At 38.0% G+C, this 17,942-nt stretch overlaps 1 protein-coding gene across 1 annotated transcript in view; it reads left to right on the forward strand.

Annotated features, from left to right (window-relative positions):
- Positions 1 to 17,942, forward strand: part of adgrl3.1 (adhesion G protein-coupled receptor L3.1) — a 207,760-nt gene that overhangs the window by 163,981 nt on the left and 25,837 nt on the right. The window contains exons 11-14 of the mRNA XM_052127560.1: positions 456 to 639; positions 14,786 to 14,908; positions 14,995 to 15,200; positions 16,557 to 16,733. Coding sequence (XP_051983520.1) covers positions 456 to 639; positions 14,786 to 14,908; positions 14,995 to 15,200; positions 16,557 to 16,733 — 690 coding nt within the window. The remainder of the gene's footprint in view (positions 1 to 455; positions 640 to 14,785; positions 14,909 to 14,994; positions 15,201 to 16,556; positions 16,734 to 17,942) is intronic.

The raw sequence follows: 17,942 nt of genomic DNA on the forward strand, positions 1-17,942 counted from the left end.
AAGCCTAAAACCTTCCTTTGTAGATGAAAGTTGATGTTTTAATATTCCTGTGATAATTTTCACAGCCAAATTCTTAATCTTAATATCACACCTTTTTTAAATGCCCTTATATTAGTTTCCGCTGCACAGTAGAAACATTTCATTTTCCTACATAGTGCTCTTATAGACCCATAAATTACCACTTGTCGTGTGAGAACCTGTATATGTGTGTGTGTGTGTGTGTGTGATGACAGCTACTTTCATTTTCACAATGTTTCAAGCTCCCTGTGGATCTTACCTCAGTGTGACAGGTTTATATTCCAGCACTGAGACAGACAATAGGGCTGTGTAGCTGTGTGTGTGTGTGGGGAAATGATTTGGGAAATGATTGTGAAGTTCAGATGTCAGAGTGTGTGTGTGTCGGTGTTTAGAGGTCTTCCCTCACCTCCTCTCTTCTTCTCTCTCTCTATCTTCAGGCCATGGTAGAGACTGTAAATAACCTGCTGCAGGTGAGATCTCAGGCGGCATGGAGAGAGCTGTCTGTGGCTGAGCAGCTGCGATGTGCAACAATGCTGCTAGACACAGTGGAGACAGGAGCCTTCATGCTAGCAGACAACCTCCTCAAAACAGACACCATACAAGAGAGCACCGACAACATCCGTGAGTTTATGAGTTCACGCATGCACACACACACACTTACACACACACACACATGTCACAGAATGCAGAGACAGTACCCAAAAGCAAAGTTAAAAAGGGGATTTATTTATAAAAATAAAAAAAAAACAACAAAATAAAGCTCCCACAAGGGGAAAACAAAAATAAACAATCCCGTAGGGGAAAAAGGTAATCCAGGGCTGGGGCAGAATGTAGTGGGGAACAGGACTAACTGGACTGGGCCGGTAAAAACAGGGCTAACCAACTTGCTCGACTGGGAAACAAGCACACAAGTTCAGAAACAAGACGAACTGGTACTGGACAGTAAACATGAGTAGACTAAAATAGGGAGAGAAATCAAACAGGTTAATAGGTGGCAGGTGAGGCAAATGAACTAATAATATGCAAACAAGGAGGCGGGGTATGACATAAGACAGAGAGGCACGTGGCGATACATCGCCAAGACAACGAGACAATATATGCCCATGCCAACTGACAAACAAGATGAGGGAATGCGTAGCAACGACAAACAAAGCAATGCTATGCATTCTCATGCTAAACGAAACCTGAGCGTACATCATGAGGCAAACTCCACGCGATGCACGCAGCAGGTGACAAAAACAAAACAAGACAGGACCTGTGCGAGAGTTCGGCCACACACACACCCGACACCTTAGACCAAAGTGACTGAACCTCAGCACAACATGAAGACAGCTCGCGACCCGGGTGCGCAACGTAACGCGAGCTGCCACATCCGTGTTCATGAGAGACACAAATTATTGACGCGAGTGCATGCTACCAAGATGACATAAGTGCAAGGCACCCACTTCAATAACAGACAGGCTTGGAACATGAGTTTCCGGACCGAACACAGACCGAAACGGAACCAGACAGGAAGTTAGGATCCTGCCACCGTGCTCCTGACATGAAACCAGACAGACAGAAGTGCGCATGGCAGGGAATACAACCGAAACCACGTGCTCACACAAAGACCGATATGGGACAGATATGATGCCACGGTCCTGTCAGACCAAAACTCAGACTGATAGAGTGACAGGACTGAGACACACACACACTCGCACACAAGCTTGTTTTTGATTGGATAAGAATATTACCAGCCTATGTGATGTCATAGCACTATTGGATAATGTTTTGTTGTGTGCAATGTGGCTATTTGGAAAATAACAATAATAATATACAATTTTCTTCACATACTGTAATAAATAGCAGCTACATGCTTGAGACCATGTAGTGGATGTTAAGAAATAAATCATAAAAACAGGCCTTTCCATGAGCCTTCAATTATATATATGTGTGCTGTAGTGCACAGAGTTAACCACTGTAACCCAGATCTTTGAATTTTTTTAAAGAAAAGGATGGGCAGGTCAAAATATTTTTTTTGTGGTAAACAATATTATGCTACAAATGCTGTTCATTGAGCTTAACTTGTATTAAACCAGGAATATTCCTTTAAGTTGTCTTTCAGTTAAAGGTGCAATATGTATACATCTTTTTTTGCCAATGTATAAACGGTTTGTAATGCAACTTAAAAAATGAGCCCTTCCCAGACTTCCTAGGTTGCCTATTAATGCCTGTAGACTGATTTTCATGCAAAGGCAGTGAGTCACTTTTGCTGGAATCCAAAGGATGTGACGTTTATATTGCGCTCCCAAGAGCCTTGCCTCAGACAGTAGCTTCTCTTCTGCTATTCAACAGTGACAACAAACATTCTTCAACACTAGGTAACGTTACCTTAGAGATGGAATCTAGCAAGCGTCCAGCTCCCAGCACAACACTGACTCCTACACAAACATTTATTTAAAAAAAAACATTTATCTACTGAATCCTGTCTGGCTAAAGTGGGAACGTGACCGTGGTCGAGCGAAAACTAGAGTGAACATCGGCAGGGCATTTGATTCCCAGAGGGACCCTCGCTCGATTTTGAGGATCAAAACAGACCCTGAATTTGTGTTCTTCTTATTGGACAGGTAAGCTTACATAACTGCAAAGCATGTGAAATATAGTGCCATAAGGATTGATCTGTGTAATTTTAGCTAAACTACAATAACACATGAAATTAATGCTAGACAATGTTCACGATAATGCAAAAAGACCCATTCATTTGTGTAACGTAACTTCGTTATGCAGAAAATATACACATTCTATTATTATAAAACAATAACACATCGATATATCAAAATGACAGTTGTGATGGAATCACATCAATACTGAATTGTGTCAACATAATGTACAGTCTATTTTATAAACAGCTACTGTCATCATCCACCAAATTTAGCTAACAGCTATTGATAAAGCTTGCTAACGCCAACATAGGCTATTGTATAAATGCAGTCAATGCCACACTTTCTTTTAGCTCTGTTCCAGCACTGTTGAGTCAAATATACAGTCTCACAGTTTGTAGTAAAACAAATGTGTGTAATTTTAATTATGCTACCTCATCTGTCAGCATGATGCCAATGAATCACATTGTCTCTTTGTACATTACGTCATTGTTTTGGCCGATGAACGTGTCCCTAAGGAGTGTGTGCATGAGCACGAGCATGAGCAACCGGTGTCATTAATAACAAGGGTTTCTGAATCTTACATACTGCACCTTTAACAAATTAACAGGTGGTCATTGTAGTTTTTTTTTCTTTTACATTCTTTTTCAGTTAAAATTGTGAACATCCAACACTTTTTGTCAATATTGCACTATGGTGTAAATTGTCCCTTATTTTAAAATTGTGTCATTAAAGTATAGAAAATAACAAATCAAGCCGAATCATTAACACATTTCAGATTTTTTAAAGCATTGCATTAAGTCAATGTAACACTGTTAAGGATGGGCAAGGAGGAGGTGAGAACCGGCTTGTCAACATAAATAATCGTTTAATGAAAACTGAACTCAAAATACACAAATATTAAACACACATGACGGACATGCCCGTAATTCTCTCTCTCTCGGACCATCGTCACCGGCCGCCTTTATCCTTCGCGCACCTTATCAGGCCGATTGGGGACCGGGCGTGATATTCCGACCTGGCCCTGCCCCCCTCCGCTCCACAGTCAAGTATCAGAATAATTTTTTATTTGTTTTTTTTTTTTTAAGCTCAGGGGCTTCAGGTTGCCCACTTTAGTGGAAAATAGACATAAATCTAAAAATAAATGGGAAAATCTATCAATATTTCTGTAAATATGCACACTTTGGATATTTCACAAAACAATATTTTATTACATTTTAATACTTGAATATTGAAGTATTACACCTTGTGTCATGATAAAATAAGAATTGTATGGTAATAATATGGAGGCTGCTGCCAAAAACGTACATGTGTTTGTAGCAGTGTGCAATTAAACCTTCTATTGTTTCATATGTGACACTTGATGGCATACTAAACACATTATCACATTAGAGGTGCACAGCAGGGACTCACAAACTAGTTTTAAGTGTACAACAGCCAGATGTAACGAAGCATGTCTGTGAGAAACCGGGTCTTGTCTTGTAAAAGAGGACAGAAGTGGTCAAAATGTAAACTGACTGACACAAATACTTGCATGTACACATAAAGAATGTGATAGGCAAAGCATCGTTCTCCAGAGTGATGTATTTATGATTATGGATCAATGCAACCATTCAAGCGTGACATTTGAAACTATTGCTGTGTTAATTATAGAATGCTTTAACATACTGTTTAAATCTCTCATAATGTCAGTGAGTGAAGGCAGGAGGCAGTTTCCTTCAAGCTGCTTGGGTATTAATGGGCACGATTGAAAATGTGAGCACATGGAGCGCAGTGGAGTCTGATTACTTTAGTGCTATTTATAATCAATCTTTAAATGATAAATGGGCAGTGGTCAAGTAAATTAGTAGTAATAGTACTTAGTACTATAAAGGACACAAGTTCAAATCAGGCTTTTTTCATGTGAGTAATTGATATGAAACACTTTTGATAAGTTGACATGCAATACTATTTATTGTATTATCTAAAACTATTTTAAACAGAATTTTGCTAATTATTTTATTATTCATATGAATTATTCCTATATGTCTTCATATTTACATTTTAGATTATTAATTATTAATATGCGTGCAGCTTTTATTACCTCATATTTATTGAGAGACTACATGGAATATTTTTTCTTTTAAAAATGCATTTGTAACACTCCAGGACCATTTAAAAGAAACTTTTGAAGGCAAAAAGCACTTCTAACTATTTTGACTGATTTAAAAAAAAAAAAGATATCCATAGACACTTCCTATGTTTATTTATTTTTTATCGTTTATAATAAATGTAAAAATCCACTTCCTTTGGCTTCCTTTGTTAAGTGGAAAAATTCAGCAGGGTTTTACTAGTTACATTACCTACAATATGCACTTTCCAGTGTGCATTCATATACATTTTGCCTAAAGTCTTTATCTAGATTTAAAAAAGTCCATGGACAATATGTCAACTACCTATGTTCAAATATCATTCCCCCTCTCTTTCACTTTGTTAAAAAATGTAATGCAAAAGCCTATAAATAAAATAAAAAACATGCTGAACTTGCTATATCATTCACACACTCACAGAAATGCGGTGACAAATTCTGTCTCACACTCATGTGCCCACACACACACCGACATGCATAACCAAGACATTAATCAAAACACGATAATGGCATTTCAGAGCTGAAACAATCACTCAAAACAATGAACTCTCTCACACACACACACACACACACTGACACAAAGGCAGGAAGGTTTACAGCAGACAGAGAGAGGTGGTGAAAGAATAGGAAGTAAGCGAGGGAGTCAGTGGCAAAGATGTGAAATGTAATAAAGGAGGACATGAGAACAGCAGGAAGAACAATACTAAGGAGGAGACAGAATGAACTGGACATTACCAGAGACAGCAAGAGAAAGACGGCACGGATGGTAAAGAGAGGATGAAAGGGTGAGGAAGAGAATAAATGAGAGAAAACAAAAAGATAGAAAAGAGAATATGCGGAGGGGGGAGGATTGCGATCATAGATCCATACTAACCGCTCTATTCTGCTCCAGTTCTTTCACAGTGCAAAGGGGTAAATTTATCGTTCCTGGCAAACTGTTTATCCACCATTCCACCACTCAAGGCCAGTTCACATGCATCTCGTTTGAGAGAAATAGCTCTCCATGGGATTCCCCTTTAGCCTCGCTTTTTTACCCCTCTCTGTGCATTTCATCATTTGTGTTTTTTTCTTTTTGGCATTTGAGCATCTCCTTTAGTCGTTCAGCCTTAATGTTTTTACATGGCGGATGTTTCGGAGGGTTTTGTAAAAAGATAAGAGATATCAGAAAACATCCTCTGACATATGTGTGATTCTAACATATACAAAAAACATGAGATGTGCACTTATGCAAACGTAAGCATCTGTATGTAGCCACAAGAGCCTGTGCATTACATTGATTTTACCACTTGTAAGGGGTGTTCTTAGGCATCACATGATGCAGATTTCCTAAATCCTTCCTTACCCAATGTAAAATGGACTCGAGTGGCTTTTTGTGTTTATGAAAAGCTGGCACAAGCACTACAATAAATGACATTAATGTTCAGTAGAGGGTTATGTTTATTACTGATCATTTTTGGTATTTCCTGCCCAAGACATCTTGGTTCCGGAAGTATTTTTCCCATTCATTTCTTCCATAGGGATTTCATAAAATCCTTCTAAAAAATCCAGTTCTAACCCTAATGGCACACATACATCACCCAGACGGTCCCCAGATTTGATATGTGTTTACATATGGAAGACGTATTTTTTAAGTTGTTTGCTCATCAGCAGTATGTCTGTAAGATGTACACTTATCTGCCACAATATTAAAACCACCTGCCTAATATTATGTAGGTCCCTCTCGTGCCACCAAACCGCACCAACCTGCATCTCAGAATAGCATTCTGAGATTAAATACTTCTCACCACAATTGTACAGAGTGGTTATCTGTTACTGTAGACTTTGTCAGTTTGAACCAGTCTGGCCATTCTCTGTTGACCTCTTTTATCAACAAGGCATTTCCATCAGCAGAACTGCCTCTCACTGGATGTTTTTTGTTTTTAACACCATTCAGAGTAAATACTAGAGACTGTTGTGTGTGAAAATCCCAGGAGATCAGCAGTTACAGAAATACTCAAAGCAGCCCGTCTGGCACCAACAATCATCCATGTGATTATCTAATCAGACAATTGTTTGGCAGCAGTGCGGTGCATAAAATCATGCAAATATGGGTCAGGAGCTTCAGTTAATGTTCACATCAACCATCAGAATGGGGAAAAAATGTATTTCATTGATTTGCACCATTGCATGGTTTTTGGTGCCAAATGGGCTGGTTTGAGTATTGTGGTGAAAAGAATAGCATCTCAGAATGCTTTGATATCATAAAATAGCAGGGTCATAAAGTCATAAACAGCCATAGTATCTGTGATTTGTGAAAGTGAATAAAACGCTCAGTTGTTGTAGCGCCGCTAGTGTCAATTTCACCAGGAAATTGCAGAAAAACATTTTAAGCGGCACATAAAACTAAATTAGCTAAAATGAAGTTATTGTTACATTCTATGAGACTAGGTTGCAGTTTTGACTTCCGAAACCAGACTACTGCGCTTCATTCTTCTGGCAAGTAATATAGTTAATTATCCTAACTGTAGGCTGTTTTCAGTTTCCAAGCAACATAGCAATTTGCCGCATTTATATAGAATGGTGCTGTAACAGGTCTGCATTATGTGCATTTTGCAAGGACTTTAAAACATGGCTCATTCAATGAGAACTAAGAGTTGAAACCATCAGATTTATATAATGTATGTTACAGTGTGTCTTTTACACAAGACTTAATCAAGAAATGAATATTCAGAACTTCCTAGAGCGAGCTAAAAACCTTTCAGTAAAAAAATTTTTCTTCATTAATCATTGTTCTTCATTTTTATCTTGAATCTCAAATCTTAGCCGAAAGCTAATCTTAATCTCGCAGACAAAATCTCCCACCATTATCCGTTTATTCAAACGAGAATCTTATTCCTCCTCGCCTTCTCTCTCTCTTCCTCTATCTCTCCCACTCCTTTTTTATCATCTTTTTTACATATTTTTTTATATCTGAGCTTGTTCTTGTTAAATGAATGTGTAGACTAAAGAAAATAGGGAATATGTTGGAAATGGCTTTTTTTTTTAAGACAGAATGCAGATATTGTCATATTTAGATGACTAAAGATGCTCTGTAAATACAAAGATAATGTCTTTAAAACAGAATACCAGTAGAAAGATCAAAACAACTTTTTATGTTTTCAATATAGCATGTTTATAGATTACACTCGTATATATGTCTGTATTTCGGCAAGAGTTTTCTGTGAAGACTAGATTCAGCTAATTATGTTAGCACAGAGCACCCCTGCAGCCTGTGTGTGTGTGTGTGTGTGTGTGTGTGTGTGTGTGTGTGTGTGTTTGTGTATGTGTGTATCTGCTTTGAAGGCATCATATCTGCTGTGCAGTGCTTGAAGTGCTTTATACAACCGGGCTGTTCTGTTCCTTATGGATCTATCTCTCTCTTTCTCTCTATCTCACACACAAACTGTATTCCTCTGATCATTACCCTTTGGAGTGTAAGTTTATTCCTAGTTTTTCTTATGTGAGTTTTCTATTTTGGCAAAGCTTTTCCCCAATGGCAGAGATTTGGATTTAACGTGTTACAATTGATCATGGTATAAATATTTGGGGGGGGGGGGGGGTTTATTACACAGGTCAGAACCCAGTTCTCTTTATGACTATCCCCCACATCGATGACTGCCCCATTGCCCATTGCCCCTGGGGCAAAACAAAACCCGAGTGCCTACCATGTCACACAACATTCTGAACCTTCAACCAGAATTTCTGGATCTCGACACACGATTGGCATCGCCAGCAGGTGGGTGTGACTTTAAGACCAAGCCTATACAATCTAGAGGGGGTCCAATAGAATCTATGCAAAATTTTTAATTGCATAAGGCGAACTCTTGAATTGAATAAGGCTTCACCCAAAACAGTACAAAGCAGGTGGCGCAGTTGTAAATACCTATAAAACTGAGATCTGGGATCCCAAATTGTTGAACCAAATTTTCAAATGATCTCAACACTCCACTCTCATATAGGTCACCGAGTGTAGCAAACCCCCTCACAATCCACTCTGACCAGCAGAAAGGGGACTTTCTGCCATATGCTCGAGTCAACATTTAAATAAATGTCAGTTAAATACAGAGTGTAAATGCGAAATAATTGGGTGTAACAACTTCTCCGATTAGTTTGATAGAGAGGCTTTGCAAAGGTAAAATAGGGGCAATAACTTACTGTTCAATAACAAACCTGGGAGGGGCTCTCTCAGGTGGAAGTGACCAATGAGCCAAATGTATGAGACTGAATGCATAGTAATAAAACTAAATCTTGGGTAGGCCTAGCCCACCTTTGTCAATCAACCTATGTAACGCTTACCATTCCAAATGAAGGGCTTTGCTATGCTATCGAATTGCTTGAAATAAGAGAGGGGGACATCTACAAGGAGAGATTGTAGCAGGTAGTTAAATTTTGGAATACAATTAATTTTAATAACATTAACCTTCCCAATCATCGATAAATGTAATGAAGCCCACCTGCCCACATCTCTCAAAAACCTTTTTATTAAAGGGTAAAAATTAACTAACTAAATCAGACAAATTTACTGGGAATATAATCCCCAAATACTTAATACCCTGTTTGAGCCACTGGAAGTTGCCCGGCTGGAAAGCTGTTACTGGACAGTAAGCTGTCAGAGCTAAAGCTTCGGATTTAGACCAATTGACTTTGTATCCTGAGAACTTTTAAAAGGAATTAAAAATTCTGTGGAGGCAAGGCATAGATCTAGTAGTAAAGCAGAAGTTTATGCGCCACACCTCCTGCCATCATCCCTGGAAAATCATCCTCCTTTCTTATCGTGGCTGCTAATGGTTCCAGGGCAAGACAGAACAATAATGGGGAAAGAGGGCAACCCTGCCGAGTGCCCTTATTCAGAGTAAAATAATCTCAAATTAATCAATGTGTTTGTGCCGCAGCTACAGGGTGTCTATAAAGTAACATAATCCAAACAATAAATGTACTCCCGAAACCATAAATTTCCAAAATCTTAAAAAGATAATCCCATTCTACCATATAAAATGCCTTTTCAAGTCAAGTGAGATGGCAGTGACCGGAAACTGATCATTTGCCACTGACCACATGATATTAATGAAATGCATAATGTTGTCAGCAGAGCTGCAGCCCTGAATAAACCTGACCTGATCTATAACTATAAGAGATGTCATAACTTTACTTAATCGGTTAGCCAAAATGTTTACATCTAGCTGGATCAGGAAAATTGGATGGTAACTTTTACACTCGCATGGATCTTTGTCCTTTTTAAGAATCAGACTGATCCGGGCTTGTATCATGGTTGGCGATTTTTTTAATGATTCCATATAAACTTCTAACAAAAGTGGAGCCAATTCTGTACCATAAGATCTCTAAAATTCAGCGGCAAAACCATCTGGCCCCAGTACCTTGCCCGTAGGTAAGGACTTAATGACCTCATCAAGCTCCTCCAAGGTTATCTCGGAATCAAGTATTTTTTTTGCTCAGTCGTCAGTTTAAGGAGTTCTAAATGTTCCACAAACTTTCTAATATCTTTATCAGCAAATGAAGACGTGGAACTATAAAGATCAATATAGAACTCTTTAAAAGAATCATAATATCAATGGCCGATGTAAATACTTCACCAACAGCAGATTTTTCTAAGAGAATGGTAGAAAAAGACTCTCTCTGCTTTAAATATCTAGCCAAAAGCTTCCCTGCTTTGTCTTCCAACTCAAAGTATGACTTTCTTGCCCTGAATTACCAAAACTCCACTTTCTGCAACAAAATAGTATTAAACCTGTATTTCAATTGTGTCAATTCTCTGAGGCCATCAGATGACATTCGGTGCTTCAGCTTGCCTCTGCACTTTTAATATTCCCTTCCAACTCCATGAGTTCTCGTGCTTTGGATTTTTTGGTGAGTAAGGCATACTGTATGATCCGGCCCTCCGGAGATTTTGCAAAAGGGATACATTAAAGCACCAACTAGATGATTTCTTTTTCTCCGTAGGTGGCAACACTTCTAAACTCAACAGGGCGTAATCTGAGACTAAGATGTTTCCAATTGAACCATCAACAACAGATGAAATTAGGGACTTCGATATAATAAAACAAATCTATTTTAGAATAAATATTATGGACCGATGGAAAAAATATATAGTCCCTACCAGATGGGTTCAAAGGTCTCCAAATATCTGCAAGACCAAGCTTTTTGCACATCCTATGAAGTGTCAATGTTGCTAGGGGGCTTACACACTTTTGCTTCACTATGATCAAAGACTTAGTATATAATATTACTTCCCAATATTATATCATAAGGGGTGCCACTGGTTTGCAACATCCATTCGAGATCAATAAAAAAATCTGTGATCATCAATGATAGGTCCGTAAATATTAGCCAAAACCAAGCTTTGCCCCTGAATTTATGCTAAAACAATAATGATTCTCCCTAATTTATCTTTAAGCTGTTTGAGAAATTTGAATTGTAGATGTTTACTTATCAGTGTAATGACTCCCCTGCCCTTACTTGAGCCAGCACTAAAGAAAACATGTCCACTCCATATCTTTCCAAATTTTTCAGCTTCCTGCGGGGAAAGATGCATTTCTTATGCTCACAAAATAAATAATCTTCCTTCTTTTTATGGGGTGCCCCAACCCATTCACATTCCATGCAGAGAAAGATAACCCACTCATATTAACATATGACATTTTGATATAATAGAAAAAAATTATTGTGTGTCAAAAATAAGATTATACAGACCGCATTCCAACATTAGTGCAACAATCAAACCCCGAACAGAAATAAGAAAACATGTGCATTAAACCCACGCACGACAGCGCCAACCGGCATCCATCCCTCTAAACTCGAAAGGTCAATTTACATATACAAGAGGCCCTGCAACAACTTTGCCATCGGATTGCTCAAGTCTGGTGCTTCTTCACAAATTTTGTAAGGCAAAATTACATAACAGAAAATACTTTGTAAAACAAACCCCTGCCAATAGGCAGAATAAATACAAAGAATTTGTAGATTCATTCACAGAACTGTCTCGAAGGTGTGATCCTCCACAAAACAAATTCCAACCAATATAAAACCGTTCAGATTCCTCAGACAGACAAACCAGAATTCAGTGAGCCGGCTGTTTATGAGTGCAGCAGATGACATAATCATTCAAATGTACCACAAGATTTTCCAGTTTTTCCAAAATGTTTCTCATGTCTATTTTGGTTGCAGGCGGATTAGCGGATAATTTCCTTTCCCATGACTCCAGATAATCAATCTTTTTCTCAACATCTGCCACTCTTGTAACCAACTCAGTGAATTTTGTTTCCATCGCTGTAATCGATTGACGTATTACAGTGAGATCCTCCAAGTCAGCAACAACCTTCGTCAGCATCACAAACATGTTGGACAGTTGACACTGTCTAGCAGTTAATCCATGTTGCGTTCAACTTTAAGGCACGTCTGAGGAGTTATATCCACTCCAAATCTGTCAGAAGTTCAGGGATTCAGACGTTTCAAGATCAGGATGTACAATATGTTAGATCTCATCCAAGAACTAGTGAAGAAACTTGCTCCATCTGACTTGTATAATTAGAACTCATCTCAAGAACATCATTTTGATTATTACAGAGGTACGGTGGGAAGTAGTTTGTAAATAAATGACTGTTTAATGATCACAGAAAATTATCATCTTTTAAATAGGATCAGAAGGGTGTTCATAATTTGTCTTAAATAAGATTTTTATCTAGTTTGAGATTTAGCTGCAAACTGTATTTTATAAAGTGCACACTTGCACTCACACACACACACAGATACAAAGCTGTATTTTTCTGTACTTTATATTACAAACCTGTGCGGAAAATTACATAAACCGCCAGTAGCTTGGCCTAGAGACCACCCACTGATATGAGGAAAATTATTTTAATAAAGCTCACACACACTCACACATGCGTGCACACAAATATTCAGATGTGATTTAAAGATATATAACTTCATAACACTGCTGTTGTATAACTCATCGCTCCCTCCAGGGAACTGTAGACTTCACACGCTGGTGTGATAAACCACATTCACGCATACACACACATACTTTTGTGTCTCAAAGTGAATTTATAAAGCTATTTGGCCAGCTAAAGGTGTCGTTCATCCTAACTCAATAAATAAACTTTGCTGACAATGCTGTGGCTTAAGCACATACTGTATGATGAAGGATTTATAGGCCCTGTTGGATATGTCTATGAGTTCCACATTTCTACACAAACACTGATTTGTGGACACAAACAGGTTTCTTTTTCGTTTTTCTGCGAATATTTAATGAAATCATAAATCTTCACATCTCAAGGGTGTCATTATTTTCACCCTCATGTTGCTCCAAAATTGTATTACTTTTTTTTATTCGGTGGAATGCAAAAGATGTTTGGTAGAATGCTAGCCTCAGTCACCATTCTCTTTCATTACATCTTTTTTTTTTTTTTATATTTACAATAAAAGTAAATGGTGACTAAAGCTAATATTCTGCCTAACAAGAATATACATATGTTTTGGAACACATTAATGTGAGTAAATTATTACAGAACTTACATTTTAGGGTGAAATTTCCCTTTAGGGATTTTCTGCTTTTGTTAAAATTGCACTCACTAATTTTTTTCCTGATTATAAAAGGTGCTGAAGGCAAGAAAAAAATTATTATGGTATGGTATGCAGAAAATGGTCCTACTCCCTGAAAGATATCACTGAAATAAGTGTCTGAGATATTTCACCTGTCCATGTGACAGCTCTTTCTGCCTGTCAATCATATTGAGCATTCTCAAAGTTTTGTAGTTGAAGCGGATCGTTGAGGCTTAATGTCATATTTAGATTCATAATATTCATAACAGTTGAGGGTGCTATTTTTCTACTGTTGTGTTTGACAACCTTGGGTCATGGGTCTTCTGCTCAGTGTCAGTCTTAAAGGGATAGTTCTCCCAAAAATGAAATTCTCTCATCATTTACTCTATGTATTCAGTAGCGATATGATAGGTGTGGGTGAGAAACAGAAGTGCTTTTTTACTGTAAAGCTCCACTTTATCTTTCACATTCTTTCACATTCTAAAGGTGAAAGTGGAAGTGAAGATGTATGTTAAAAAAGGATTGAAATATTGATCTGTTTCTCAATAAAGGCTATTGCATCACTTCAGAAGACATATAGTAAACCACCGGAGTCATATGGATTACTTTTATGCTGCCTTTATGTGATTTTTGATTCTTCAAAGTGTGTGCCCACTATTCACTTGCATTGTATGGACCTACAGAGCTGAGATATTTGTGTTCAGTAGAAAAAAGAAAGTCATACACAAGTGGGATGGCATAATAGTGAGTAAATGTTGAGAGAATTTTCATTTTTTGGGTCAGCTAACCTTTTAACGCTATCTTTGGTATGCGGGTTTTGGAAAGAGGTGGTGTGGTTTATTCAACGGCTCAGTCTCGTGGAAGTTAGAATGGCTAAAATCGCTAACAGCACTTTTAATCCATCTATGAAAATGCCCAATAACAGAGTGGTTACTAAGCGACTAGTGTTTGGCTATTCATGTGATCCTAAAATGGCAGCCCCCATGAGGGGACCCTCTCTATGTAGATTTAAACAGCTTTGATAAGGTTACTGATATGACTGTCATTATCTCATGTGAGTGGTCATGATTTTATGCATATGTTTCAAAATAAGTTATAATTTCTTAAATGAATCATGGCTAACTTTGAATAGAGGATTTCTACAAATGCACCGGTAACTGAAAACTCCAGGCCTCTCAGTGTCAGTTTCCAAGACGACATGTATAAAGAATTACTGAGTGCACCTTTAAAAGGGCATGTTAAACATGTAATAGAGCATCTTCCTTTTATTCAACCTTTTTTGTTATGCAAATCATCAGATTGTTAACTGCACTTCTAAAAAAACATACAGTATGTCTACTTTATGATGCTGTGACTGGTGTAATTCTCCTCCATTGTGATAGGAGGCAGTGTCTGATTATTATTATATCTGTACATTTTGCAGAACTGGAGGTGGCACGTCTGAGTACAGATGGCAGTCTGGCTGATCTAAGTTTCCCTCAATCTGGACTAACAGGCAACTCAATCCATCTCTCAGCCAACACACTAAAACAACAAGGACGCAATGGTAAACTCTCAATTTCCATCTGTCTTTGTCCTCGAGGTCTTCTGGCACTTGAAAGGCTGACTGCACTTTTCTGTTGTGTTCCTCAGGTGAGATCCGCATGGCACTGGTTCTCTATAAGAATCTGGGCCAGTACTTGTCCACAGAGAATGCTAGCGTGAGGCTGAGCAGTGAAGCGGCCTATCCAAACCATTCCCTGATAGTCAACTCACCTGTTATTACTGCAGCCATTAATAAAGACAGTAACAAAGTCTACCTATCTGAACCTGTGGTCTTCACTGTCAAACACATACAGGTAATACAAACACAAACATCTCCTCCTTTTCGTGCCTGTTTCATTTTACCAAATCTGATGTAGTGGCATTTGGTGTACTTGAAATGAGGAGGCACGTTTTCTTCTCAGCATTTGAGTTTTTTAAATGAGTGTACCAGTTTAAATTAATGCTTACATGATTTACAGATAAAATGCATATGGAACACCATTCAAATTATACTATCAAAAAGCAACCCTATCAATACTATAATAATGGTGTATGGTGTTTATATTAGCATAGTATTTATTAAAACTTACTAATTTAAAGGGATAGTTCACCCAAAATGTAAATTCCCTCATCATTTACTCATCATCATGCCATGCCAGATGTGTATGATTTTCTTTCTTCTGCTGAACACAAAGAAAGAGAAAAATATCTCAGCTGAATGTTGGGCAGAACTATGTAGACCAAAAAAGCATATAAAGGCAGCATAAAAGTAATCCATATGACTCCAATGTTTAATTCTATATCTTCAGAAGTGATATGATAGGTGTGAGTGAGAAACAGATTCATATACAAGTCCTTTTTTACTATAAATCTCCACTTTCACTTTCACATTCTTCTTTTGTTTTTGGAGATTCGCATTCTTTGTGCATATTTCCACTTACTGGGCGGGGAAGAGAATTTATAGTAAAAACGATATAACACCTATCATATCACTTCTGAAGGTATGGATCTAACCACTGGAGCCATGTGGATTACTTTTTTGCTGCCTTTTTATGCTTTTTGGACCTTCAAATTCTGGCCACTGTTAACTTGCATTGTATGGACCTACAGAGCGGAGATATTCTTCTGAAAATCTTCGTTTGTGATTAGCAGAAGAAAGAAAGTCATACACATCTGGGATGGCATGAGAGTAAGTAAATGATGAGAGAATTTTCTTTTTTGGGTGAACTATCCCTTTAAAAGTCTTGTGAAGTTTATTTATCTTTAAACATTTCTAACATTGCTTCAGAAATAGCTAAAATACAGTATCAAGAATATTTTGTGGATCTTTTTATTTATTACGACTAACTGTTGTTCCACTATTCTTCATATTTTTAACAGTCACCTTCTTTTCTAAGTGTCATTAGTCAAATTCTTTGTAAAAACCGCTGGCCCAATGATGGTTGCAGACACGGAGTTGCACCTTTAATTTAACCAATCTGAGTGCTCTCTAAAATTTGGTTAACTCATAGATAATATTTATGTCAATTCAAGTTCATTTTGATTTCTGAGTGCTGGAGCCATTAACTTTGTAATTCTTCCATCCATTTCCACCATTTGAACATCACCAATGGGCATTATCCAATTGAAAAAATAGTGTGTATGATGTTGTGCCTATATTTTCCTTTCAGCAATCAGAAGAGAACTTCAATCCGAACTGTTCTTTTTGGAGTTACTCCAAACGCACCATGACTGGATACTGGTCCACTCAGGACTGCAGACTACTGGGCACCAACCGCACACACACCTCCTGTTCCTGCACACACCTCACCAACTTTGCAGTGCTTATGGCCCATGTGGAAGTTAAGGTAAATCTCACATATTCACAATGACAAGCATTATCTTCTGAAAAGATGGATTTTAAAATGAGCCATGCCTTCACCCTTCCTAAAAATCAAGATAAAACCAGCTTTATATTTCACCTAAAATTAAAACAATTCTGTCATTATTTACTCACCTCATACAAGTCACCTCATAAGTGTCATACAAGTTGTCCATGTGACTTGTGGATCATAGTCCAAGTCTTCCGAAGCCATACAATAGATTTTGGTGAGAAACAATCTGAAATTTAAGTTATTTAAATGAAAGAAATTCATAGGTTTGGAACAACACAAGGGTGAGTACAGGATGACGTAACTCATCCGTGCAAAATTTCTGTGGCTATTTCTGAAGCTGGTTAATAATGCCTGGTAAAGTGGTGGTCAGTAATTTGTTGCTGTGCTCCACTGAGGAAATATAACTCATTCTGATGAGAATTAAATACTTTACAGATACTTTACGAGCTACAGCCGGACTCAGTTAAACTGTTTGAACCACATTCCACTAGCACTGCAATAGTTTACATCATCCACTGCTGAGAGAGTCCTCACAGATCTCCTGTAGCCACTCAGCTTTTGCCTTGAGCATTAAGCATATGTAATGTGTGTTATCTCAGAAAGGACATACTTATATATCATACTCTCTCATCACACACACACTCACACACACACACACACACACACACACACACACACACACACACACACACACACACACACACACACAAGCACTCAAAAATAGACTCAAGATAAATAGTAAACCAGAGTGGACAAACATACTGTACATGCTAGTGTGTGTGAATGTGAACAGAAGACCTCCCTAATTATTTATGCACAAACCGTAAAGGCAAAAGGTCAGAATATACATAAATGTAAATGTTCTGTGCAGAGGGATATATTGACCTTAAACTTTTACTCTCGCAAACACACGCGTGCGCACATGCGCACGAGCACACCTCATTTGGACCCACCCCCTTGAGGCTGTATTAATGGATGTTGCGTATACGTATTAATGATTAATAAACCATTTAGTGTTTGTGCGTGTGTATGTGTGCAAGCAAGCTTGACTGCACACATACACTCAACATTGAGTGTTGTCATAGCCACAGTGCTTTAATGTTTTCACATTTAAAATGAAATAAATGGGCCGTTCCAATACTGTCAAGTGCAGCTTCCTGTCTGGGCTCTAACAGTGAGGCA

This window comes from Xyrauchen texanus, chromosome 5, assembly GCF_025860055.1.
Source record: "Xyrauchen texanus isolate HMW12.3.18 chromosome 5, RBS_HiC_50CHRs, whole genome shotgun sequence".
NCBI classification, from domain to species: Eukaryota; Metazoa; Chordata; class Actinopteri; order Cypriniformes; family Catostomidae; genus Xyrauchen; species Xyrauchen texanus.